Below are 27,991 nucleotides of genomic sequence, written 5' to 3'. Positions count from 1 at the left end.
AGGCTTTTGCTTTCGTGCCCAATGGGGGAGGGGCGCCCGTGTGGCCACTAGTCCACGGCAGCCGAGCCGGGCCAAACTCAGTTGCTGCCTCCTTCTCTCCGCGCCCCCACACCTGCCAGCGCGGAGTTGGCGGCGGCGGTCTCGGGCTTTGTCCCCGCGTTCCCCCTCCGCGGGGTGATAGCCTGCAGCCGAGTCCAGCACCGCGCTCCCGGCCCGCGCCGACCCGTCCGCAGCCTCCGCGCGCCTCCCTCTCGCTCGCCGCCCGCCCGCCCGTCCGGAGGCGCCGTCGGCAGCGCCGCCTCCGCCTGCGGGGCCCGGGCCGTGCCGGGGGAGGAGGGGGAGCAGCGCCGCCGCTGCGGCTGGGCCCATCCCCCACCGCCTCCCCCGAACACCATAGGCGGCTCCGGCACCAAGATGTCCAACCGGGTGCTCTGCCGGGAGGCCAGCCACGCCGGTAGCTGGTACACGGCCTCAGGTACTGGCGCCGCGGCCCGCAGCGCCGCCGGGGGCGGGGGCTGAATCAGCACTTTCCGCGGATGGGGCCGAGGCTGGGGTTGGGGCCGCGGCCGGGGCTGGTACCGGGTGCGGGGAGGGGCTGCCGGCCCCGCCCTCGCCGGCGCGGCCAACACATGGCGGGCGAGGGAGAGCTGCGGCCCTGCCGGGCCCGGAAAACGAGTGGGAGTGTAGGGGGCTCCCGGGCCCGGCTGCCGGCGGAGCGCCTCCCAGGATGCCCATGGGGTGGCCAGAGGGAGGTAGGGTGTCGTTATGTCTCCTGTAGTCGTAGCGCGCCTCTGAGGAACCTGAGCACACCTGCCTGTCGTCGCCGGCCTGGGCAGCGGCTCCTTTCGCAGGAAAAACAGTGATTGACCGTGGCTGGGGCCTGATCGGCCCCGTGGGCGTCTCTTGTATGCTGGCCCCTGCTTCCGAGACACGCATCGCTGCACCGCAAGTCTCGGGGCAGCGGCGGTACCGCCAGCCTGGTTATTGTGGCTGCGGAACCGAATGTTGCACTTTTTCAGTGTAAGGGCTCACGAACTGGTTTCAGTATTTTTGGAGTGTTATTGTGGGATCTTTTTTCCATTTCACTTCCTTCCCCACCCCCAACCGCCCGACTCGAGAGAATACAGGATGTCTGGGGTGTTTTGCTGTGCAGGTGATGGGGGTGAGAGCAATAAGGAGGTTTATTATTTCACTTTTTGTAGTGCAAGATGAGCTTCTGTCTCTTCTTCTAGAGAGCATTTTTTAGTAGTGGTTGAAAGTTTTATAAAGCAGTGGTATAGAATGGGATCTGTCTATTTAAAAATGTATTACTTTCAGAAAGAGAGTAGAGAGAGGGCTACTGCTACTCTCATCCTCTCAAAGGACAGAAATCTAATCTGTAACGATGGCTTGACAGCACATATATTTGGAAATAAGTTTTGTTCGGTTTTTGGGCAGAACTCTGCTGCTGTGGATGCACATTTGTGTTTTCAAAGCTGTTAATAAGGAGGTTTGTAAAGGATGCACTTTTAGTGGCTCAGGTATAAAGACCATTACAAAACAGCAGATGAATAAGCTTAGATGAACAAGATGCTGTCAGAAAGATTAGTTCAGAATGAGGGGAGTGATGTAATTTAAAAATAAAAAAACCCACTCAGGATCCTAAACTGATATTTAAGAACTAGAAATGAAAAGTAATACATTTGCTTTGGCTACAGTAGGTGCAATTTTCTCCATCCTCCAGAAATTAATGAACAAGATATGAGGCAAAAATCAAAGAAAAGAAATGCAGGGAGGAGGGTGATATAGGAAGAGGCAGATTGTGAGATAAGCAGCTGGGCTTGAAATGGTGGGTAGGCAGTTTAGAGAGAACAATAGAGGATGATATTTTCCTTCCAGTTTAATATTCCAAATGTAACTGTTGTGTTTATTACAAAACGAGTTGCAAATCTTCATCCCGTATTGATAGCTTGCAATTATGCTTTTTTCCAGCGGTCTGGAAAGGTATGTAGTGCTCTTGTTTACAGAAAGCAAACAAAATCATGTCAAAGGTATAGATTTAAACACGTGCGAAGACATCAAAACGTTGAAGCTTTGTGGTAACGTTTCCCAACTTGTTTGTGCTACTTAAATTTTCATTTATTAGTAAGGCAGAAATTTAGTTTGTGATATGAATGACTAGATGACTTTGCATATACATTTTGTAGTTTGTTTGATGTTGGACTTCATACCGAGTTACTGCTGGATCCTTGCAAATAATATTTTTCATGGTTTTTTTTTTTTGGTAATTAATTAAAGAGGCATAGATGCTGTCTTGATTTTTCTATAAAAATCAGCACATAATTTTGTTAGACTACACCCTGGTAAGTCTGTATGACTATTTTGGCCAGTACTACTTAACCTGTACAAAAGCTTTTGGGCACCCCTTTGGGTATTGCTTATCGAGAAGATGTGGGATGGTTGCCCAGGCACTTGCACTGCATGAAAAAACCCAAACTGAATCATGTTGTAATGAGTTGTGGTGGCTGTACTTCTGATAGATTAAACTGTAACTGTTACACTGTGTGTGGTGGTAAATGCTTGATGTTGCATAGAATGGAGTTTTGGGAAGTGTGTTTTGTAGAGTTTTCCCTAAACAAGAAGAGAACATTATTTGCATCTCTTGCTTTTTTAAAGTAGGTTATGTGAGAGCAGTAATTCTCCCTGTCTACATGTTTTTTGGTGCCTGGAAGCTAATTTTTGTGTGCTCCCTGGGAGGGTCCATCAAAACTCAAAGAGGAAATAAATGGAGACCAAAAAGGTACATGTTGACTGCAGATTTAACTTAAAATCTTCCTATATTTTAGGCCAAACTCACATGTCAGCTGCTATTTCAAAGTTGTAATGTGAGCTCTTTTCTTCAATTGTACTACTTGAAGAAATTGTGGGTTTTACCACATGGTTTCAACCTTCATAGCTTTAAGGGTGGAACTAAGGCAGGGATTGGAGTTTGAATTGTGACAATTCACCAGTGTGTTCCCATGATTCTCTGAGGATTGTGTTGTTGAGTCCTCCTACCTACTCTCTTTTGCTTACTGTCTCAGCCCAGATGCAATTTACTGGGTATAAACTGGTTGGTATAAACTAGTTAGCATTTAAGCTTCCCATTTCCTTAAAACTGCTCTCTTTCTACATAGATGATTACACAGGACAAGCAGATGTCCTGGAAACCGTCATCCTGCTCCATAGTTATGATGACCCTGTCTCTTATACGATTTTTTTTTTTTTTTTTAAAGATGTGTTCAAAATCATTATGTCTGATAGCATTTTAAAGAGTATGTGTGAGGGTGAAGTTTTTAAGTGTCAGTTTATGCAAGATACCTGGAATCTGAGACTATAACATAACAAAACATCCAGGATCATGTGTGGCATCCTGGATTGAGGGGATGTGGGGAAGTATGGAGTTGACTACAGAAGTAGAGCACCCATTGCTATGCTTGCTGGCTGAAGCCAGATGAGAGAGAAGAGGACAAAGAATGGTCTAGAATGCTAACTTAACTTTTATGGTCAGAGGATATCCTTGAACGGGATTACCTGTCTGGCTCCTCTCTGCTGCAGGAGTGGAAGCCATATGTGGTGAAGCCACAACCCAGAGAGAGCTACTACTTCATGGAGGGTCAATGTAATGTAAGAGGGTTTAGAAGAAATACCACTTCTTGTTTTTAGAGACTGCTGATGTCTGTGGGATTGCAGTTGCTTCAGCTGAGTGTAAGCCCTTGCTCCCCTATTTTTCTAGCTGTGGGATATGCACTGCTTACGTTCTGCCTTGAAAAACATAAACATGCACTACATTCTAGTGTGAATACATAATCTAATTGTATGATGCTAATAAGCATTTTCAAGCAGGTGAGACTGGCTGTGCAATTATGCACATCCAGGCATGTTCACATGTTAGAATGTCACATCTCACTATAAACAACTTAGTTCTTATTGGAGGGAAAGTGAGGTCCCAGGCAGAAGGCTCGCTACTTGCTTCCTTCTCACTTGGTGGAGCTAAGGTGACGGATTGGGAAGGGAAAATGGGCTTCACAGCGATGTGAGCATTTAACTTACCATGTGTTTTTGATCCATAATTTGTTCTTGTAAAGCAAAATGTAAAAGAGAGTTCCTTAAGAAGTTTCAGCAGTTGTGTTCAGCATGAAAAGTTTGACCAAAATTATTGTATTTTTTCCCCTAGAATTCTTCATGTGGGGAAGCTCTTGTTCATTTCATGTCAGCCCGTGTAGCATCTTAATGGACTTCAAATGTGGACCTGTGGGGTGTTTGTTTGGTAGCCAACTAACAATGAAGTCTGTTTGGCCAGTTGTTGTTCCTCCTACTTAGCAGAAGCACTGAATTAGGGAAGCTCTACAGCTGAGCTTCCCAACTGAAATAGTGGACCATTGCTGGCAGTCTTAATAACCTATTTTTTTTCTTGCAGATGTGTCTGCTTTTAAAAATGTTAGAAATGTATTGCTTTTGTGGACCAGCAGCCTGGTACATGGTGGCTGCTAAAAATAGTTGCAAAAATGAGATAAAGACAATGTTGCACTGCTGTCATGTAGATTTGGTTTGGGGAGGGGGGGTTGTTTTTTTTTTCTTTAAGAGTACCATTGTTGTGTGGTAAAAAATACTATTTCTGGATTAATTCAAAGGCCTATCATCCAGACCTCTTGAAACTGATTTTGACCAGCAGGGGGAAGAGGAAGATTAAGGACAACTAGAAACAAAAATGGCAAATTCTCCGTGGCTTTGACTGCAGAACAGATACATTCCTAGAGCAGGTGAAATATTGATGGGAATGACACGCTATCCTGAGCATGGGCTATATTCAGGACAGAGTGTGGATACTCTTTCCTGATTTACTCCATGTGAGTAGATTTTCTAAGTGCTGAGCAGGTCAGTGAGAGAATCAATCCATACATTCCTGAAATGCAAATGAACATCAGTGTGCCTACATCTTTTTTTTTTTTTTTGTATAGCATGCCATAACAAATAAGATGTCATACATTAAGGTGCTTAACATGGCTTATCCACTGGCCACCGGGCTGCCTTGCCTAGCTCCTGGAAGTGCTACTTGAATGCTGTACTGCTCTTTATTAAAGTGCTTGATAAGACTTCTTAAGTCAGCTTTTCACCAGTCAGTGTTGTGCTAATACAGACAAAACACAAACAGTAGGCTGTTCCAAGTCACAGGAGTAAAATTGAATTGAGAGTGTGTGTGACCTAACAATAATATATAATCTGATGCTTGCCCTGCAAAAAATGAGTTTGTCGTATTAGATATGGCTTATTTTTCTGTTTTCCTTCATCAAGCTGTAATGGTCAGAGATGTGCTTTCTGCTAGCCTATGCCAACTTATTTGAACAAGGAGAACCTGAATTTCTATGCGCTTATTGTAGCAAATGTGAGCTGGCAGAGTAATTGCTGTGTCAACTTGAAAGGCCTTTGCACTTTGCAGTCCTCGGAGCTATTTTTTATGATGAGTTAAGTAAATGGTCCGTCTCCACATAAATGTTTGAAGAGAGTTTAAACTTCATGGTACTCTTGGGTTTGGAGTTGGTTTTCTGCTGCCCTGGCTTGTAAGTAAAAGATCTCCAAAGGAGGTAGATGCTGACGTCTTGTTTGCTCTCATTAAGCAACATCATGTTGCTTAAGCGTAAGGCTTAAACTTCTAACTTGTTTGGACAAGAAGCTACAGAACTTCTGAATAATTGGCTGTGATGTGGCCAGAGATGGTCAGACATTGTCTTTTGGGCTGAGATCTGCATGATGATGTCTAGGTCAGATGGAAGGACTTCTACAGATCAGAAAATAAGTGAAAAGGCAGTTGTGGGCCATGAATTATTTGTTTAGAAATGATGTTTCCCTCAAAGTTTGCCACTATTTTAGCATGTTTACAGTCCTCTGCTCCTCTGTAATCCCCAGTAAGACCTGCAATAGTGGGTTTTTTTTCTATCTTTGTGCCAAATCCTGATTTTTCTGATGCCAAAACCCGCTGACTGACTGTTAATAGATCTTTGAGGTAGCTAACTTCAATGTGCAGTGGCAGTTTGATTCTGAGATAGTACAGCTTTTCTCACTTGCACTTTCTGGGGCCTGGAGGCTCTGGAGATTGACATTAAAGTGTCCATTTTAATGAATAGTGATATAATCCCAGCATTTGTGCACTTATTGGCATGAGCAGGCTTCTTGTCAGTATCAAAGAAAGTCTGTACATTGGTTACAGCTGTTTCTGCTCTACCTTAGTGTTGCTCAGTATGTGTGATATGTTCATCAGGCCTTTTGCCTGTGGTTTCTGAAGGCAAACACTGCTGTTAGAATTTCTTGCACTGACACTGAAGAGCGGCTGCATCCTACCTTAAGTTAGAGCAGAAACCCTCCTCTGTAGTGTGTTGATCTGAGTCTCTGCAGTAGCTGAAATAGCTCCAAGGAAATAATGTGTGTTGTTAGACTATGAATGCAGGCAAAGGGTTGAGAAAGATGGTCACTGTATCATAAGAGTCTTTATGGAAGTGCTTAACTTCTGGTGTGTTCCCCAAAATTGGAATAACTCATCACAGCTCATTAATAAATGTAATATACAAGTAATAAATCACTGTTGTTTCTAGATGATCACAGACAAATGGATCCAGGAAAAAATGTAGAAAGTCTGTGAGAGTCACTGAAATGAGTGAAAGTTTTGACCTGATCTCTGTTGTAGTAAGAGGAACTTTCTGCAGTAGCAGGATAATTAATGCACTGATCATGAAACCTTAATGTTCTGTCATTGTCTGGAGCATTGCAAATGCAGCTATTAACTTAAGTTCTTACTTTGCAATCTTTGAACAACTAATCATAGTGTCTTGCACATTTATAAAGTACTTGCTTTGCAGTGTTAAATGCTAAATGTAATGTTTGTCTCCCTTTGATCTTCTAGCTTTTTCTTAGGCATTTTATGGGAAAAATGGATGTGTCATTGTTGGCACTTATGAATTAATCATGGAATACAGGATTAATATGCAGACGGTGCTGTTTAACATTGTACACTGCAAAAGTATACTGGAATAATTTAAAATAAAATTTCCAGGCTATTATTTGTAGATGAATCACTTAGATACAGTCAGAACCAAGATACTTCAAGTAAAGAATATAGATTCAGCTTTCACTTTACAATTGGAATTGAAAAAGAGCTTTATATTTGGTGCAGTCCTTGTATTACTGAAATAAGCCTGCAAGTATCACTTAGTGAATACTTACATGATGACTATAACCTGAATTTGTGAATTGAAGCCATAATTACTTTCTCAGAGCTATAAAACAGAAGGTCATTTGTTTGAATCTCTGAATGACCTAACTGCTAATGTTTTTTATAAAGCTAGATAGGTGCACATTGGTTGATATTAGAATCATAGAATGATAGGGGTTGGAAGGGACCTTTAGAGATCTAGTCCAACACCCCTGCAGAAGTAGGTTCACCTAGATCATGATGAGGTGAACATGGCTGTGGAAAAACTGCATTGGTTTGGTGTCTGGACTGCAACAAGCTGTAAATAGAGATGATGAACCTGAGCCTGTGACTACCAGGTGTGTTTGTGTTATTATTCATTGGGTTACACTGGTGTGTGTTTAATGTGGAAGGATTCCTTCTTACTTACTGTAGTGCTTTATGAAGGGATAATGTTGGTTGTAAAAGTAGTTTATCCTTTCAGGTAACATATTTGAATAAATACTGCCTGTAGCTGTAGCCATGAATTTGCCTGGTGGACACTTGGTGCTTGCAAATATTTTGATTTGGCATAACTTCTGCCAGCTTCCAAAACAAAACAGGATGTGAAATATCAATGGCTGTCATCATCATTCTTTAGTTACATACCTATATTTATACCTTACTTCATAGAATTGAAATGCGGATCTTATGTGCTTCAGTGAAGCTCATATTTTACTGCCTAATCTTCCTTTAATCAAGAAAAGGTCTGACCTTACAGTATTAATACTAAAGCATATTGATTGTTGCATCCAGAAGTTGCATGTATAAGGCTTTGTGTCCTTCTGTCAGATTTAGCCCACTGTGCTCATCCTGCCAGCTTTCCCAAGCTGGGCTTTTCACCTGGTGGCTTGAGGGGCAGGTGCCTCTTCTACCTGCCACTACTGTGGCAGGATACATAGGCAGCAGTGTTTTTCCTCACCCACACTTGTCAGCTTAGAAGATGGATATTTACTGCAGTTGTCTTAGTGACTAATTGCAAAGATGAACTTAATTTGCATCTGAAGAAAAATTACTTATAGAGCTCTTCATGAAGAAGCTACTCATCTTCTATAAGACAATTCTATATGGCAGAACATATCTACTGTGATAATGTGGATTTATTTATATTTTGTGTCTGCAGTTCAAATATTTAGCCTTAAGCATTGTCATATTTGAGAAACTGGAAGAAAAACCCCTCTGAACACTTTATCAAAAAGTTGATGCTGAATTGGTAATAAGAAAATTACAGTTTAGAATATCCTTCTTAATTTGTAAGCATAGGAAGCTGCAGGTAGGCTATTCTGTCAGTTCATGTGGATGCTGTTTGAATTTTTTAAATTATTCTATTTTCTTAGCTGAAAAGTCAGGTGGATACGTTGTACTCTCAATTCTCTTTCCATTAGTCCTTTGGAGAGAGACATTTGATTATGCGTTTTATTAAAATAGTAGAAATAAGTAGCAGTTGAAATGGAAACTTACATTACATTAAAGTTAATGATTTTAAGAGGTGCCTTGTAGCTGTGTTGAAGGAGAAAAATCTGAAAGCAGATGTGTTACCTGGTCCTTAAGTAAACACTGCCAGAAATTTCATCCCTTGGGTCAAACACATCTGTAATTTTACTGCCTGAGGAAAAAAAAATGTTTGTTACTTAGAGTGTGTGTCTGTAATAGCAGGCTAATCAAACCTGGGCATCTTACTCTGCTACTGAACTGTAAGATCAGAAGTTGTGGCCAAATTTGAATAATTGCACAGAATGTTAGGAAGTTACCAGAGATTCTGAACTTTGCCTCTAAACTTTTCAGCAAATTACCTGATTTATCTGAATGACCTTCTTAATAAAAACCTCTTGCTTAAGAAGGGACGGAGGAAGGCCAAGCACCGTTCCTTGTTGGGAAGAGTCACAAAGCTGTCTCACTTTCCGTGAGAGATTCCAGCCCTTCTGCTGTTGTGCTGTCTGTGGATCTTCTTTGAGAGGAAGGGCTCAGGTGGGGCAGAGTCATGTTTTATTTAACTCTCTGGGTAGTAGGATGTCCTCCTAAAGAGCTTCAGAAAGTACTTTGTACTTTTACATACTTTGAGAGAATTAGTAAGCTGGGGTTTTTAGAAGTGATTTGTGTCTTAACTCTTAAGTATACAGAAAATAAAAGTACTAAGACTCTGGTGTTTTGTTTATCTCCTAGTAGCTTACAAAGAGGATGGAAATAGAGGTATACTTTTACTTGACTTGCCCAACAGCTCCCATGTTTCAGATGTCTCTGCTGTTTGTAATGTCCCCAAACAATACAAACAGAAGAAAGAAAAGGTGATGTGGTGTTTTTTTGTTTACAATTTAATCACTTCACAAAAATGCTGTATTACAGGAGTGACAGTGGCTAGCTAATCATTGTCACTTTTTTGCCTTATTAGAGCTGTACACAAGTACTAAGGCATTCAAGGTGATTGTAGGCTTAGGCAAATGGCATTGCACTAGCTCACCTTCTTCATATTCTTTACACTTCTTAGGGTTCTTTATAGACACAGAAGTTGTCCTTTTCTGTTTTTCATGAAACACGTGTATAAAAAATGGTGGCTTTGACACACACACAGAGGTTTCCTAGAGAAAACCTTTTGTTTGTCACTGGTAAATGATTGATTCCATTCTGCAAAAGCTGCCATTTTTGCTCTGGTTCTCTGTAGTTCTTGTTAGCTTTTTGAGGAGCTATCCACTTGACATCTGGACTGTTTGGAACATAGGTGTTTGATAGGTTCAGGTGTTTAATTTGCTTTTGGCTTTTCTTGTCAGTTAGTGGTTTGATAGCTGTATGGGGAAGATATGAAAATCTATCACCAGTGCACAATAGAAGAAAAATGGGTTACTGCACCATACTTTACAGAAGCGTTGCTGACATAGAGTTCTGTCAAAAGCACAGTGTCAATAGAAAGTGTACCTATCTTTCTTTCTGTTAATAACATGTTACTTGTAACAATAGGTGCTGAATGAATTTTACTTGAAAGTTTGGTTTATGTTCTTCAATAAAAAGAATGTTACACCGTATTTGCCAGAATTCCTTCTTCAGGAACAGCTTTACATCAAAAAGTTTTCTTTGTGATGGGAAATAACCAAAATGTTTTCTGTGGTGGTGTTTTTTCAATGTTGTAGTTCTTAGAAGGCATTTTTATCACCTGTCAAGTAGTTGAATTGAAAATATTTGCCACTTCAGGTACACAATTTAGGGCTGAGAAAGAATATTGGATTGACCAATTATCAATGTTAATGTTGCTAAGAAGCTTATGTACTTGTAGTGTATGTTGGTTCATTAGAAGTTGTTGAGGCATTAGTATAAGCATGATGTCTTCTCACTTCAAGTTTTTTCCTGTGTGTTTTCAATTTTTCCAGGTTACTGTGTGCTTTGTGTTCTGCTCTTCTGCTTGATAGATAAATAAATGGCTAAATACCATAGTCTTTGTTTATCATGTCAGTATTTAGGATAATTGCGTTATATTATCCTCCCATCCCAGGCTCTCTTAGTATAGGTCATCTTAACTTTTTAGTTTGGAATTGTGCAAATACAGTTACCATGGGAACCAATAATCTGTTAGCCTCTTTTTTGAGATCAGCAGCCATCCTTTCTAATGATGAAATAATATGTCCACAGAGCAAGAAACAGTAAGTGTGTGATTGGATGTGCAATAAACGAACTTATTGGACTAAGAGGAAGAAACTTTCCAACTGTAAGCTTTGACATTACAGACATGTTGGTTTTACTCTTTTGAGATGTAAACACAGGTTTCAGTGTTTAAATATTATTTTAAATCTGTCAAACTTCTGGAGATTTATTTCTTATTTATTGAGGTATTTTAGATTATTTTATGACTTCAGTATTTCCTTGTCTCTTTGTAGGACCCCAGCTGAATGCACAACTAGAAGGTTGGCTTTCTCAAGTACAGTCCACAAAAAGACCTGCTAGAGCCATTATTGCACCGTAAGTTTGAAATCTGTCTATAGTGTATATATATATAATACTTGCTTGGTTAAATGCTTCTTTATTTTGAATGATTTAAGAGAATAGTATTTAGCTGAAAGGAATGTAATACGATTTCTAAATAAATATTTTGAATATGACATAGAATATAGAAATCTGTACACATTTTGGTGTATGGTTAGTTTCCTTTTGCTGGAGGACTGTGGCCCTAAGTCATCTGTGATTCAGTAAGACAGGTAAGAGGTAATCTAATGTGACAGCTCTTTCAATACACTTCTAGTATAGATCAGCTACACCTACTTAAAAATACCCCAAAACCCACAAAAACCAAACAAAACTCCTGCATTTCCCCCTACCAGTTTAGCAAAGCTTAAACCAAAAAGTAATGAAACAGGATTTTCAGCTCTCCAGAATAGTTTCCTTTTGTTATTTTAGTTTGGGTTCATCTGGTTGGTTGTGGTTTTTTTATGGGTTGGGTTGTTCATTTGTTTTGGTTTGGTTTTTTATGTTTTTTGTTTGTTTGTTTGTTTTGGTTTTGTTTTTTTTTTTTTTAATTTGTGTTGTTTTTTTCCACAGCAGAAATAGGGATCATCTAAACTATTTAGGTAAAATTCAATTTTCTGAAGAGAGTTTAGACACATAATAAGAAAAGAATGTTGGTGATTCCAATTTATTATGAGTTGGAAGGAAATACTATAAAAAGCACCTTAACTATGATAATTTTTGTGTCATAACGTAGCATTGACATAATGCTTGAAGTATTCCATAATAGTATTGAATGTGCATAAGAAGTTGTCACAGATCTGCCTTAGTCTTAGAGGAAGGTCAGGAAAGAGGACTTTCAGCTGCAGATTAGGTAACATGGGTTCTTTTTCCAGATTACTGGAGTTCTTTCCATGGTCTCACCAAATTGTTTAATTAACCATGGTTTTGTTTTCCCATCTGTGAAGTGGGATATGGCTAATAATGTTTCTGTGAAAGAGAGTAGAATCCTGTAGCAAAAATAACTTTTCAGAAGGCTCTTTTGACATTCTCAAGTCACATGCCTTGCTGATTCAGTAGGTCTTAGTCTCCCGTTTCTGTGTAGTATGTATGTTTGTACCTTTCTGAGCTCTTTGGGAAGGATGCTGAAGTAAAACCCTGGGATGACTTTGAGGATAACTTGCTCCAGGTGTCACTCTGTGGATGAATACACATGCATATGAGCATACATATGTATAAATAAATACAAAAGCCTCCAGTGCTATCAGTGAGGAACTTGTATCTTCAAAGATCTTCTATATCCCAGAACTTGCAGCACATATCATTCTCAATATCATGGTATTAAAAGACCATCTGGAAAGCTGTAGCTGTCATGTTGCACATATTGACTCAAAATAAGTGACCACTATTGACCCAGAGTTGCAGATGCTCGAGATGAGCTCCAGCAACCATGTGGCCCAAGCACTGTGCAGTGTGGGCTTGGCCTTCTGCTGTGGACATGCTGCTGAGTGACCACTTGGCCTGTGACTGTGGGGAATGAATATTCTCCACAGTGAATGCTTTTAGTGGTGTAAACTGGACTTTCACCTGTCTTTAACAATCTTGAAGGGAATGAGTCAATATTTGGATGTGATATTTGAAAAAAGGTAGTCAGAATAATTAGAAATGTTGTTGGAGCATACACAGGAGCATAGGTTGAGAAAGACTTCAGACCAGAGTGGTAGGGAATTATAAAGCATATATAACGTTCTCTGCAGTAAAAGTTGCATTCCATCGCTTTCCTTGTGCCCATTCATTCTATTGCTTAGCCATTCTTTAACAACAGAGCATTTTTATTCTCGATTTATCTGCTGTAACGTGTGGTATTTATCTGCCAGTAACAGCAGTATTCAGTTACTGGAGTGTGGTTAGAAGAATGTTGTTCTTGCTATTCCCTTGTCTCCGCGCCTCACTCTTGGCATTATCATGAGCTTCTGATAATATGCAGTTATGTAGTCTGCCTACTGGTATCTTTTACAAGTAAGAAAAGGTGGTTTGAACAAGTAAATGATCACTACCGTTCTTGTTGAAGTAGACTCTTGTATGTTGAGTATTACAACAGTACTTTCCAGCATTTTCAGGGTTTGATTTTTTTATTTTTATTTTTTTATTGATTGCTCTTACTATTTCTTACTCATTGGGAACAAATAATATTTAAGATATTGACATTTAATATCAATATAAACATTTTGCAAGATGTTAAACAATATTTTAACATGTTAAGATTATGTACCCCTCAATTTGCAGCCATGCAGGGTATACCTATTGTGGATCTTGTGCAGCCCACGCTTACAAACAAGTAGATCCTAATATTACGTAAGTATTAAAGTTTTTCTTTAGAAAGCATAAGACAATGCCATTCCAATTCTCTGAGAAGTTGAATGAGGTTTGTTTACATTCTTACACCTTGAAGTACTCAGATTTTAATTTTATACTCTAATTTTTTTATGTTTACGTTCCTTTCATTTGATCATCATAAGTGTTCAAATTGTTTGACTGTTACAAAAGAAAAAATGATATAGTATTGTTGAAATCTAAAATATAAAGAAATATTTCCAGAAATTGAGAATTGTTGGTAACTAACTTTTCAGAAAGAGTGAAAGATATTGTTTTTGCAGGTAATAGCATTTAATGTACTTTATTTCTTGATGTTCCACTGCTTTTATAAAGACTCAGGCAGGTTTAGTTTTTTACTGGTTGCAGGATTTCTTTTAATGCATTGTTTTTGTTGGGAGGTTTAGTTTGGTTTTTAAATATATTAAAATACTTTATCATGATTCTGCATTGGTTTTTCAGTGCAGGATTATGGGCTGAATGCTACCAGGATTCTCTTCTGCTGTAGAGAATGTGACTGCTGTGTATATAAAATGTTTTAAATCAGTGAAAGTTACTTGTGTTTCTGACAGAACAACAGTTTAACAGTTTAAAAAAAGAAAAATTAAAAAAAAAAAAAACCAACACACTACTGTAGTCTGTACCTGCCTCTGAAGATATGAATCCAGTTATTCTAGCTTAAAGGAATATAATTCTTGTGTGCTCTACTGATTGCAAGGTTTTTAAATGACAAAAATGTGAAACATCTCTGTTATTTACTCAAATTATATTTTTTCCAACATTAATATAAAAACTGGCTGTGTCTGTCCATTGCTTATGTTGTAATAATATGTTGTAATGCTCTCCAAAGACAATGGGTTTGATTCTTTCTAGACTATTGTAAACAAAATGAAGATAGCTTACATTGAGACAGATAACTAGATTCTCTAAAACTTCTGGGATATGTTGCATTCTCTAGGTTCAGTGATGTGGAGTTGATTTAACTTTCTGGATCAGTTGCTGTTTTACCAAATGGGATATTTAGAATTAATATTTCAACTGAAGTATTGCCTGTTTAAATATTTTGTTTTTATGAGCTCTAGAAAAAGTTTTAGTATAACTTGCCATAGCACTTCATATGCAAGGAGGAAAAAAAAATCTTTTAATATGTCTCCCACCTCTTTAGTTCAGTGCCAGAAACAAGACAATATGATCCTGAATCTGAAAAATTGAATTACCTATAGGATTTTTTCCATTTCTTTTAAGTCCTGTGGCAGGAGACCCTTACAAGAGCCAGAAACTGAGGGCTTGGTAAACTAACATCATGATGATGTGCGAAAGCTTGCAATATTGGCTAAAGCTGTAAATGTACAGGTCCAAGTGCCTGTTACTGATGCAACAGCTGAGTAAAAACATTTGGGAATGACTTCAGTTTGAATTTTTTTAAATCGTAAGTAAGTCTAATCAAATCAATAAATGAAAAGCTCTGCATATATGACATCCATAATCCTCATTTGAGGCCACATAACTTGTAGTTGTTGAAGGTGGTGTGTAACTGAAGGTCCAAGGAGAGAATCCAGGAATCTGTTCTAAGGCATAACACATCATTCAGCTTCCAAATAAGTCCAGTCAGATTCTAGCTGACGAGTTCCCTATGGTAGATAACCTGCTTAAGACATTTAAGTCTACAGAAACCAGTATTGAACTGATCTTCTGATCACTTCTGAGATACCGAGCAAGGCTAGGCTATGGATCGATCTGTGGTCTTACAGCAGAGGAAAACTCTGTTGGTAACCACCAGAAGATATCATTCGGTATATTTTTCTTAAATTTGTTACTCTAAACCTAGTCTCTGTACAATTGCAGTTGTCTAAATTGTGGGCTTTTGTGTTAATTGTTGTAGCCGAAAAATATTCATTCTTGGGCCTTCCCATCACGTGCCCCTTTCCCGATGTGCACTTTCCAGTGTGGACATTTATAGAACACCTCTGTATGATCTCCGAATTGACCAAAAGAGTAAGTGCATGATAAAGCTTACATCTTGAAGATTGATGAGACTTGGGTATTAACTGTGGTACTGAGTGCTGAGGACTCTCTTGTTGGGCACTTCATTGCATTTAAGTGGCATATAAATATAAATCTTACTTTGCTTCAGTGAAAACTAACTTCTGACAGATCCTGGTGGTTGCAGTCATTGCTATATTATACCTTTAATGTCTCTTGCTCCCGCAAGTTGAGAATTCTGTCTTCTTATCTTTCCTCTTATATGTGTGTGCCTCAAGTGCACTTTAAAAAGGATCTCAAAATTAAAATGTTACATTTGAATAATAGTCTGATACATACCTGCTCTATTATTCTGTCAAGTATTCTGTCTGCCAAAAAAAAGGTAGTGCTTTAGCTGGTTTGAGTTATTTCTGATAGAGGAGTAATAGAGGAACAAAAATTTGCTTTTATTTGTATGCATATTGCATGTGCCTTTTTTAACTGGCAGAGTACCTACAGAACTTAAAAGCTGTTGGTCCATGAAATAGTTGTTCAGATTAAACTTAAAGGTGCATTGATTCTTTGACTTTCATGTGTTTTGAGGTATTTCTATGTAATACAATATCTTTTTTTCAGAAGGGCTAATTAGCATAGTTGTATTGCAACTTCACAAATTTCATTGTGACAGTGATACAGCAAGGCACTGTAGGTTTTTTATATAGTGCCTGCAGAAATTTCAAATGTTTCTGTAGAACTCCTTTAGGGAGTAAAAAAGGAGGCACAGCCTTGCATCTAATTCTTCATCCAGTGGAGAGTTTTCAAAATGTAGAGATGACTCCACATACTACCAAGTAGACTTGAGAGTAGAAAGGATAACTTATAAATGTGACTTCCTTAATCAGTTTTCACTGTCTCTAGGTTTCATGATTCAACTAAGAAATTGTTTTAAATAGTAACACATCCAGCAATGGCTCAGCTGATCAGCATATATATATTTTTTTTAAAAAAAAACCCATGTGATGGTATAGTTTGTGAAAATAAGGATTTGGTGACTGGGCAAATGCATGCATATTTTCAAATGTGTTTTACTTGTGTTATTTAAATTTTGTGTCATAACTGAAAAATCTTACTTGGTATACTAACAAGATCATTAATTTAACACTTGTTTTGTGAATCAGTTATGTTTGTATCTGACTTGAATGTAATTTTAATCCTAGATTTATTTAAAAACAAGTGGCTTATGATGACAGCCCTTGGAGACAAGTAATTTCTTGTAGTGGGTTCTGATAAAGATGCACTGTAGCTTGCTTTACAGTGTTTAAAAAAAAAAGGTAGTAAAAATTAATCTTTAATTCATTTCAGTTTATGGAGAATTGTGGAAGACTGGAATGTTTGAGCGTATGTCCCTACAGACAGACGAAGATGAACACAGTATTGAAATGCATTTGCCTTATACTGCTAAAGCCATGGAAAGGTACTAGGGCTAATTACTTCCATGAGAATGAACATTGTGTACATTTGAACTAAATGTGAAGTGCAGTAGGAAGTAATAATACCCTTTATGGTATCTAATACCCTGCATGGTGTCTAATACTCTGACTACCTGCCCTCTAGTAAAAAATCTTGACGAGGAGAGTATCAGAGACTAGGATTAACTGCTGCATTAGAAACTGAGTGAAACAAACACCTGAATGATGAAATTGGAACACCTAAACAAGTTCATATGTTTGTATTGACTTAAGAGAGTCAATATTACATATGCTTTCATGAATCTTTCTCTAGAGCTGTTTGCTTTTGTCATTTTTGCAAGGCACCTCTGACAGTAGTTAAAATACTAACATGTGCTTTCTCTGGGATTTCAAGTTTATCTGGAGCCTTAATACTAATTTTAAATCAGGGTTCTGTTTATACCTGCTATTTCAGATGAGTACTTTGAATAACTTTTCTTTGCAAGGAATAACTTTTGTCAATATGTTTTGAGGGTGTCCCGTCCCCCCCCCTCCCTTTTTTTGAAAGAAAACCTTTTCTTCCATCGTATTTGTAACTTTCCCTGGAGTATCAGTATACATCTGGGTGGTACCTTGTGCATTTTCATATATGTTGGAAAATTATCCAACATTTGTGCAGCATCTATATAGGGTGAATTTGATTCTTACTTTATTGCTGGTGCCTTTTCTTTTTGTTTGCTTGGTGTTTTCACTTTGCAGCAAAGATAAATACTGTTTTTGGGGTGATTTGCTTTCCGAAACTAAGGTGGTTTCACATTTTAAAACAACTCCCTAGTGTGACCTTACTAAAATGTATCTTCAATTCTGTAGTGCCCTCTTAAGCATTCTGCAATTTCAGTTAGCAAGCCCTGAAGAAACTTGAGATGATACTTGAATTACAACCTCTTCTCTTTTGCTCATAAGCCATAAGGATGAGTTTACTATTATTCCTGTATTGGTTGGAGCACTGAGTGAGTCAAAAGAGCAGGAATTTGGAAAACTCTTCAGTAAATACCTAGCTGATCCTAGTAACCTCTTTGTGGTTTCTTCTGACTTTTGCCATTGGGGTAAGTTTCACATCTCTCTGTTATAACAGTATGATGAATATTTTTGATAGTGGTTTTCAAATCATGTATTTTATTAAACATTGAGCATTCTAACTTCTGGTAAATGTATCTTTGAAACTTAAATGCCTTTGTAAAGCTAAAAGAGAATTTTTGTTTTATTAATCTGAAACAACAGAGGAAAAAAAACACTAATGTGGTAATGTGTTTTCAGTGTAGTGCAGGAAATACACGAAGGTGTGTAGGTTTACCTCTTTACTGTTGAAATGAAATGTCTGAAGTTCCTTGCTCTTTTTACTCTTCTTTGAAGCACCTCAAAGCAACTTGCAAAACTAATTAGCTATAAATTCACCAAACATGGCAACATCATTCTGACAGAAATAAGTCTTATATGTTTTGGCAGATGGAGTATTTGTTCCAATTCACCAGAGCTATTCCAGTTCATCTTGTTCTATATAGACTCCAGAAGCATTGACTTCTGTCCTGCTTTAACACTTTTTCTTTAAGGTGTGATAATAGGTGGAAGAGGGACTGCTTCAGAAAGATATCTTTCATGTTACACAACAGACCTTTTTCCCTTTTTTCATTGTAATCTTTGATCAACTTATGTAATTAAGTGCATATTTTACTCATCTTTGAATCATGGAATAGGTGGAGGTATGGAAGAATGACCTGGGTTCTGTTGTGGCTAGTGAACCATCTAGAACTGTTCACTGAATTATCATGAACAACTTCTTTTAACTTTCACGTACTTTGGGTATTGTGCACACATAAATAGCCTGACTCCAGGATTGACTTTTGTCAAGAGGGATAGTGTAATAAAATGATGCTCTACTTTTTAATTTATAGAATTGGATTACAAGACAATAACAGGCAATTAATGAGTGATACTGCAGTGTCAATTCTACACAGTAGTTTTTTCTTCAGGAATATAGTTGCCCGTCATGTACCTTTTGCTTCGCTTCTGGGCTGCTACTTTGATTGCCCTAGAATTTCCTCAGTGGATCAAAAAAGTGTAAGATAAATGAAGATTACTATTTTATATTGTGTTTTCAATTATTTAGTAAGTACTAGGGAGTGTTTTAGCTACGCTTCTTCCCTTTTTTATTTTATACATGATTTTTGTTTCAAGGTCAGAGGTTCCGTTACAGTTACTATGATGAATCCCAAGGAGAAATTTATAGATCCATTGAGCACCTAGATAAAATGGTAAGTTTTCAGATTTGGTGGAACTAACAAATTTCTCCTGTACTTTCTGTTTCTTTGAACACTTTAGAAATTTCTCCAACAAAATATTACAGGTTAGCTATTTTATTGAATGTATACTTTTCCTTTGTTTACCACAATAAGAACTTAGCTGTTGTTTTTAGCTGGTATCCTCTGTTTGACTGACTTCACAGAATATATTGTGGATATACTCTAGTAAGCATAATTTATGAGAAGAATTGCATGTTTGCCTCCCTCAAACGTCCTAGTGAAATGTAATTCCTGTCCACATATCCTCTTAAGTTTTTGAGAAACAATAAGAATTATGAATCTAGTATTGTGACAATTGAAGTTTGATAACTGTGATACCTGCATATCGAAACAGCATTGAGGAGGAAAGGCTATATGGGGTTGTGCTGATCAGGAAAACAGAAGTCACTGTTTTCTTGGGAGTAGTCTTTCCCCTGACCCTTACTCTATGTGGTAGATGGTGGGCAAAAGCAGTTGTGACCATACTTCACTATGGTTTTGGCAAATGGCTGAAAAGAATGCAAAATACATAAAGATTGTGATGGCAGTGATGTGGTATTTTCAGTCACAGGAGCCAAGGATTTCTTTTTAAATGAAAAAAAAAAAAAAAGTGTGTTAAAGTTCAAGACTCTACTTAAGGCACAGAATGGAAGTAATTCTGGAAATATTTTTTCAGTCTTAAGTGGATAACTAAACATGATGCATAAACTATACTCTCATCATTTTTTGCCTGTTTATATCATGCCATATTGAACTCATGACTTACCTATTTAAACTCTGTACAGAGCAGGTTTTGCTTTCAGTTAGTCAGAAATCTCTCCAGCTCTAGTGTGGTTATACTTGGGACACTATCCACAATGCCACAAAGATCTCCCTGTCACTTGTCTCCAGCTTTTCAAAGGAGTTTGTTCAATTCTGTATGCCTCCACTCATCTACTACTTGTTTCCTTAGATAGGTGTTGAATTTTTTTCAAGTCATTTAAGAAACTTGTAACACTAGGCCTCTCCATGGAGAAAATAGCATTAAGATAGTTTTGCTACAGTTTTTTCTCTATCAGAGGTTTTTGCTCTGCTATTACTGTCTCAATAATTTTATTGGACCTTTCTAGGAATTCCTAGCAGTTGGCTGAGTGGTCTGTAAGCAGGAAGATATTCTGGGTTAAGGTTAAATTACTTTTCCTTAGAAATACCTGTGTAGAAGGACAATAGTCTCTTCCTTATGTAGACTGGGCTTTAAATACAAATGCATGATGACTTTCCTAGTGTATAAAAGCTAAGTGGTGGGCATTGATGATTGACTATCCTTGTAACTACTGTAAGAAATTTTATTTGCCATGACTTTAAGTTAGAGCCCACAGACTCCAGCATTATAAAAATACAGAGTATCAAATAGTGTTGGTTGGACATTGGTTTCCCCACAGTAACATGTGACTGCTCTGTTAGTCTGGGTGTATCACAGTGCTGCACCTTAAGAAGGATCAGAAAAAGCAACAGCCTCATGCTTAATAGAGATGCCTTAGAGAGGAATCCACAAATCAAGAATTATAATTGAGCAGCTGATGTGCAGAAATTTGTTTGTATATTGTAACCTGATGCCGACCATCTTTTTACATAAAAGTGGGGAAATATTCTGGAAGGTGCTGTTGAAGATAGCTAGTCAGAAAATGCAGAATGCCTGCTTCAGTCTTCACCACCAGACTGCTCATTTTCTATCTATTTGTGAAACTTTATGCTTCACTTGAGTCAAGAGGAGAATGCTGAACCCTGAATGCTGAAGGGGAAAGGTAATGCAGGCACTGAGGAGAGCTGTGCAGGAAGAGCCAGCAGTTGTGCAGGAGCTGTGCACAACATGTGGGACTTCTTAGGTGGCTCTAAAGAACTGCTGAATTCTGGCTTCTGCAGTGTGCTGTGGTGTGCCAGCACCTATCACTGTGCTCCAGTCTGGGAAGGCTTCTGAGCTTGTGCATAAAGCAAGACCATTACTGTGCCTGGGTGTTTAGATCCATACTCTTGCTGATGTGCCCAGCCATTAATTTTCCTGTTGGCTGTTTTATCTTCTAGTCTGAGTGACTGACACATGCAGAGATAGTTGGACTGGCTAGTGCTAAGACCAAGTTTGCTTCTACTTCTCTAAGTATTCTACTAGTTTATACTTGTTAAGTGTGAAGAAGTAGCTGAAGTAACTGATCACAGATTTAAACTTGACCAGCCAAAAGATTATTGGAGTATAGTATAAAATAAGCCTGTGGTTTGACTTTTGTGTGTTTTGGTGGTGGTGGGGATTTCTTGGGGTGTGGTGCTTTTTTTTTTTTTTTTTTGATAAACTTGTAGGTGCTTGATCCTGTAGGGGATGATATTTAAAAATGTAACTACTTTTAATCCTATTAAGTGTACTGTGCTAGGATATTGTAGATGCTATTTATAGTGCTGGGTTAACTGAGAGATGCAATTTCTATGTGGTGCCATGATAACCATACGATAAATTGCTGAACTGTGTGATGGTTTGCATTTTTATCTTGTGGGTTTTGTCACGTATTTTAGCTCTGTTCTAAACCATGCCCAGCTGAGTTATTTTTGAATACTCAAAATCATTAGCCTTCATACTTCTGCTTTTTAGAAAAATAAACCACAACTTGTCAAAAACATTTCCTTTATTCCTCAACACCAATTGAGACTGAGAAACAAGCTTGTTTATCTTTGCTCCTCTTCCACAACCATTTTTAAATCCAGAAAGACTGAAAAGTTCAATACAGCTGAATGCTTACAGGATGTGTTAATAACCGTTTCCTATGGATTTTCTCTGATTTGTGATGTATGGAACTCTGTTAGCATTTGCTGGGATGAACTGCATAGCTCAATGTTTTGCAGTGCTGAACTGTGCACTGAAATAAGCTTACTAGGCATTCCGATAAATCCATGTCCATTCATTTAAGACAAATACTCAGATGCCTCTGCCAGGTATGTTCTACTGTCTTACAGCTATAAAGTGAGTCTCTCAATTGAGTAGCCATTTTTCTTTTTTAAAAAGTAATGAAAAGGGTTTACAAATAGATAATATTCTTATGAGCTGTTCGGTACCTGGGTAAGTGCCTTATGTGTATTTATGCATATGCGTATTTCATTTGGGTGTATAGTTCAGTTTGGTTCTGCTTTCTTTAGCTATATATTGACATGTACTATTTACAAGTAAATGAATAGTTCAAATAAATGCCACTTAGCTATAGAAATGCAATGGTTATCTATGTAATTACTAGTTGGAGAATAGCTACTCTTATTTTTTTGACACTCATTTAGGTTTTGTAGATCTGGAGCGAGTAACAGCTGTAACTACCAGTCAGGGGGCCAAACACCCTCTCTATGACCCAGGAAGACCTGAGGTCTTTCCAGCAATTGGTCAGCATAGTTTGGTTTTCTTTTTTCTATAAAACTTATGCCTTTATGAACTAATCTCGTGTGTTTTTAAAAGTATAAAAAGATGGTGGCTATGGTTGCTGTTTTCTAATATTCCCTGACTTTCCTGGGTATCTCCAGCTCCTCCATTGTAAGCCGTGATCCAGTCTGAATGTGATCCAGTCTGAATAATCAGTGTATCTGCCAGATCAGCCAATGGCCTTGCAGAGTATTCAAGAGGTTTCACTCTTGAGGTGGAGACTTCAGACAGACTGCTTCCTGCATCATGATTTCTCCTGTTATCACCCACACTTTCACAAAAGCAAGGGAAATGCCTGAGACAATTGCAGAAATTGAGACATTCTCTCTCTCTCATACCAGCCTCCCATTGTTCCCATCCAAAGTGTATGGTTTTTTCCAGTTGGTAAGGAAACCGTCCTGTTTAATTAGTTACATGTGAGAAGCACAGGTCCATGTCTTAGTGAATTAGTGAGTCTCTGTCATGGTTTGGCCCAGCTAGCACAGCAGCACTATGACAGTCTCTCGCTCGGTGCCCCCATTCACCCCTACCCTTGTTAGGATGGCGGAGGCCCCAGTGAAATGGGAGTAAAAAGATAAGCAAGGTTGTTGTGGATTAAGACAAGGGCAGGGAGGGCTCACTGCCAATTACGATTCCAGGCAAAACAGACTCCGGTACTCGACTTAGAAAGGAAAGTAGGAAATTTTATTCTACAAGAAACAGAATGGAATAAAAGCAAAAAGGGAGTAGGATGATGAGAGAATTACAACCAGCACTTTAAGATCTCCCTCCCCCACCCCTCCTCTCCTCCTGGGCCCAGCTCACTGCTCCCAATATCTCTACCTCCTCTCCCCTCAACAGCTCAGGGGGGCAAGGAATGGGAGATGTGGTCAGTTTCTCACAGATGGGCTCTGCTGCTTCTCCTCAGATGAGGATGACTCCTGGCATTCTTCCCCTGCTCCAACACGGGGTTCCTCCCCTGGGACACAGTCCTTAACAAACTTCTCTGGTGTGGGTTGTTCCCAGCAGCTGCGTCTTCTGCCAATACAGGATTCTTCCCCTGGGATGCAATCCTTGGTGAATATCTCTGGTGTGGATTCTTTGCCACAGTTGCAGTTTCTGCAGTTACAGGGTCCCTCTCTTGGAACAAGGCCTCTTCTGGGCATAAGTTTAATGTACTGCTTTGTCAAGGGTTCCTTCCCACAGTTACAGCTGTGGATATTGGGTCCCTTCCTCAGGACACGGCCTGCTCTGGCCATAGTGATAAAGGGTCCCTCCTTTGGGACACGGCCTCTTCCAGCCATAGTTTTAAGAAGAAAATCACTGCCCCTGGCTCGGGGTCTGCAGTGAAGTGGTTGGGTCCCTCCCATGGGACATGGTGTCCTCCGGCCATAGTCACTGTCCCTGGTTTGGGGCCTTTAATGAAGTGAATTGCTCCCCCTGCTCTGGGCCCAGCTTTAGCAAAATGAGTCTCTGGCCCTGATACGGGGTGATTATCAAAATGAGTCTCTACCGCTGATGCAGGGTCTTTAAAGAAATGAAAATAAATACTCAGCTTCACTAGTTCTCTGCATAGAAGGGAGTCTCTGGATTCCTGGAGCAGGGGAGTCTGCACCAGCACACCTCTTCCTCTCTTTCATCATTGACCTTGGAGTCCACATGGTTGTTTCTCTCACTGTTCCTACTCCTTACACCACCACCAGCCAGAAGAAGAAGAAGGGACAGAAGAGGGAAGGAACAGGAAGAAAAAGGAGGAAGAAGCTCCCTTATCTGGATTCTTCTTAAAGAGTGATCGTGGAGGCATCTAATTGGCTCAGCCGCAGAAGTGGGTCTGGCTCAGAGCTGGGGAGATTTGCGAGCAACTTCTCCCAGGAGTCATCTTTACAGCCCCTTTCCCCTTACCAAAAAGGCTGTCATGTCAAACTACAACAGTCTGGAGCTCATTTACCTGGTGAAATCATTTTCAGAGGAAGGAAAACCACAAGAGGTTGGAGTCACAGACAAAATAGCAAAGCCATGACAAAACCCAGACAATAATTGTTTTAGACTTGCTTTAAACTACTTTCATTGTGTTTGATCTGCTGGGTGGGGTGGGGTAGGAGTAGGCTATATCTGGAGCTGTAGAATTCTTTCTGCTTTTAAGAGTGCCACTGCTTGTATATGTGTAAGGTTTTGTTTTCCACACGTGCTGTTTTTCATTGTATGACTCCATGGGATCACGGATCTCACTGTGGATGGAGAAAAGGATGTATCTGTGACTACATCATGTAAAATCATTTTCCTGTTCTTAAGATTGTGCCATGCACTAACTTTCTAGTGCTTTAGAGATGTTCTGGATCTGTTTTTTAACGCCCTGAGCAGATGGCCAACCTGTGCCCAGATCAACTACCTTGCATGCCTCATGTCTAGGATACATCACCACTTGCATGTGTGTATATTGATGATTTATCTAAGGTTTTTGAACACTGAGAAGTCCCAGCCAAATGTTCTGCACTGAGCTCCGTTATCAGGGAGAGGAGTTTGAAGCAAAACTTCTTCCTGCCTTGCGCTTTTACTAAATTTATTTGGTTATAGCTGTACAAAAGCCTATGGCATGAGGACACCCTTGGAGATGGGGTTCAGCTAGTCTGTGGGAAGAGCTTGCTTAAAATGAGCTTCACTGATACCTGCAGAGATGGCTTCACACATCTGTGGATAATTGACAGCTGTGGAACAGCTCCTGCACTTTTAGGTTGGCAAGGGATGGTAACAAGATGACTACAAGTTAAGAGCTCACATACTGTGATTCCCTTGACACCCTTGATACAAAGTAGAGATTTTTTTCCTCCTGAAATATTCTCAGTTGTCACAAGTATGGATGTATAAACACCTGTTAATGATTATGTGAAGTAATCATTGCTATTGATTCTTTTTCAGGGTATGAGTATTATAGAGCAGCTAGATCCTGTATCTTTTAGCAATTACTTGAAGAAGTACCATAATACAATATGTGGAAGACATCCTATTGGTGTATTATTAAACGTAAGTAACTTCTGATTTGTGAAAAATGTACCTATTACCAAAATGCTTGCATTTGTTTTAAGCACAATATTGCTGGAGTAATCCTTAGTCTAAAATGGCAAGTCTGCCTTTTTCCAAATATTCTCCATTTGGTCTCCAATTGCTGTGTCTTGCATATAGACAAATGTAAGCTCTTAAAAGGGTGCTGTGTGTTTTCAGCTCCCCAAGAGAGATGAGGTACCATGTTTAATTTTTTTAAATTTAATTTAAATTGTCATTCACTTTCTTGTGGCTCTAAATAAATAAATCCATCCTTCTGAAGAAGTACATACTTACTCTTTTGAATCAGTCCTTATAAACATATATATATATATTTTTTCTGTGTTATGATTAGCTAGTTATTTTAAGTGCCTTGTGATGTCTGGGAGTATTTTTTAGTTTTTGCAAATATGATGAGAGATTTCCTCTCTTAAGTATCGGTGCACTGCCTTGTAAACCCATAAATTAATGGTAGTTGGAATTCCGGTTAACTGGTGCTTTCTAGTTACCATGCTTTGCTTTGGTGATGCGCTACAGACATAAACCTAGCTAACTTAGTTATCTGTATTGGGTCACAGCTGCTTTATATCACTACTGGAGTGCTGCAGGTGTGTCATATTGCTTGGGAGCATCTCACTGTTTTCACTGTAATTCAAACCTGAAACAGGAAGCATGTTAACCTTTTTGAAAAGAAAAATAATTCACTGGAAATGTAGTCTATATGAAGAACATATAGAGGAACCTTGCAGGGTCTGTAAAAGTTTGTATGAGCAATATCAATATTGGGGATGCATGTAGCAAAAATAAGTATTACGTCAGCTCTGCAAAAATACCCAGCTCTTAACCTCAGATAACAATTAGTGTTGCTGTGGATCTGAGTTAGATTCTGTTCGTTCACTTTTGTCCACTGTCACACTTTAATAGATTAGCTTGGTACATTCTTCTTCCTCAGTGGAAGAAATATGATCTAAAAAGTGTTAGTAGTGTTGGGTTTTCTCTTGTTACATCTGTATTTCTGTACAAATTCCCTATAGGGCTGAAAGTGTTGTTGCTAAAGGATCTATTTTGAAAGGTTGGTTAGTATTGCTTTGTAGAACTAAATGTGTGTACATAGTGCAGTGAATGAAATGGCACAGAAATGGGTTGGGTCCACAAATTACTCAGAGCAAGGGCCTTCGGAGAAGGGTAGAGGACTGAAATCTAGAAAATGTCATTATTTTGCTGATACCTGTTTTTTAACGGCTTTTTCTCTTCAGGCTATCAACGAGCTCCAGAAGAATGGAATGAACATGAGCTTTTCATTTTTGAATTATGCTCAGTCAAGCCAGTGTCGAAACTGGCAAGACAGCTCAGTGAGTTATGCAGCTGGAGCACTTATGGTCCACTGAACCACAGAATGCTCAGGGATGGCACCTGCACACATGCTGTATATGGGGGTCCCAGCCTAGCCCTTACAAAGATACAGTCCCTGGTCTTTGGGTATACTGAAACCTCAAACTAATAGAACTCTCTTCTTTTTTAGTAGGTGTAGTCCTTCCTTAGTTTCAACTTGTTTAAAAATGCTTTCTTGTTTAGGACAATGGAAGGAAGACTGGTATTGAAACACTTTGTGATTTTTTTTTTTTTCCCTTTCTTTTTCTTTTTTTTTTTTTTAAAAAGGCAATGGCTATGAAGGCATGGTGGCAGACAGTCCTTACAAATACAACATGTAAAGCATTTACCATATCCTAAATTTGCACTCTTTGCAGACCTGTGCACATTTATTCAGCTTTCAGAATAGTTTTGCAAGTTGTAAACGGAAAAAGGGGTGGAAGCTTTTTAATAAAAGAAAAACAAAGGAAAGTGATGCATTTATAAATGATCCTGTATTAGAATATAATAAAACTCCAGTATAGTCAGTTACTACCCATGATGTACAACAGATATCTTCTATTTTAGTTGCTAATAAAGGGCTACACAAACCAAAAGTCTGATTTAAACTTATTGCTTTGTGTTCTATATGTGGCTGCTTGTCATTAACATCCTTTGTCCTCAGTTCTTACACTTGATAATTCAGCCATTCTGTAAAACAGTTTAGAATGTATTTTATATTGAACATTTGTAATGATGACTTCATTTACACATTTTTTCTTAAACCTGCACTATGAGCTCAGCTGTGCAAAAGAATTTAAAAAGCCTTCTGTATATTCTTTTTGTTTTACAATTATCTATAAAATAGTACCTTTTAGTATGAGATACAAATTTGTATCAA

At 38.9% G+C, this 27,991-nt stretch overlaps 1 protein-coding gene across 2 annotated transcripts; it reads left to right on the top strand.

Moving 5' to 3' along the window:
- The first annotated feature begins 55 nt into the window (after positions 1-55).
- MEMO1 (mediator of cell motility 1) lies at positions 56-27,707 on the top strand. 2 transcript variants are annotated; one of them, XM_061991103.1, is made up of 9 exons: positions 56-475; positions 11,107-11,188; positions 13,457-13,525; positions 15,426-15,538; positions 16,868-16,979; positions 17,917-18,059; positions 19,189-19,265; positions 25,618-25,722; positions 26,997-27,707. In XM_061991103.1, exons 1-9 carry the CDS (start codon positions 415-417, stop codon positions 27,126-27,128), a joined length of 894 nt encoding a protein of 297 aa, XP_061847087.1. In that variant the 5' UTR covers positions 56-414; the 3' UTR covers positions 27,129-27,707. The 2 variants fall into 2 exon arrangements, with proteins under 2 accessions (XP_061847087.1, XP_061847086.1); XM_061991102.1 differs by lacking the exon at positions 56-475 and adding an exon at positions 627-752.
- The last annotated feature ends 284 nt before the right edge of the window (positions 27,708-27,991 follow it).

The sequence above is a fragment of the Colius striatus genome, chromosome 2 (assembly GCF_028858725.1).
Source record: "Colius striatus isolate bColStr4 chromosome 2, bColStr4.1.hap1, whole genome shotgun sequence".
NCBI classification, from domain to species: domain Eukaryota; kingdom Metazoa; phylum Chordata; class Aves; order Coliiformes; family Coliidae; genus Colius; species Colius striatus.
Note: the sequence above shows the minus strand (reverse complement) of the source record. Positions and strands in the feature narration are given on the sequence as shown.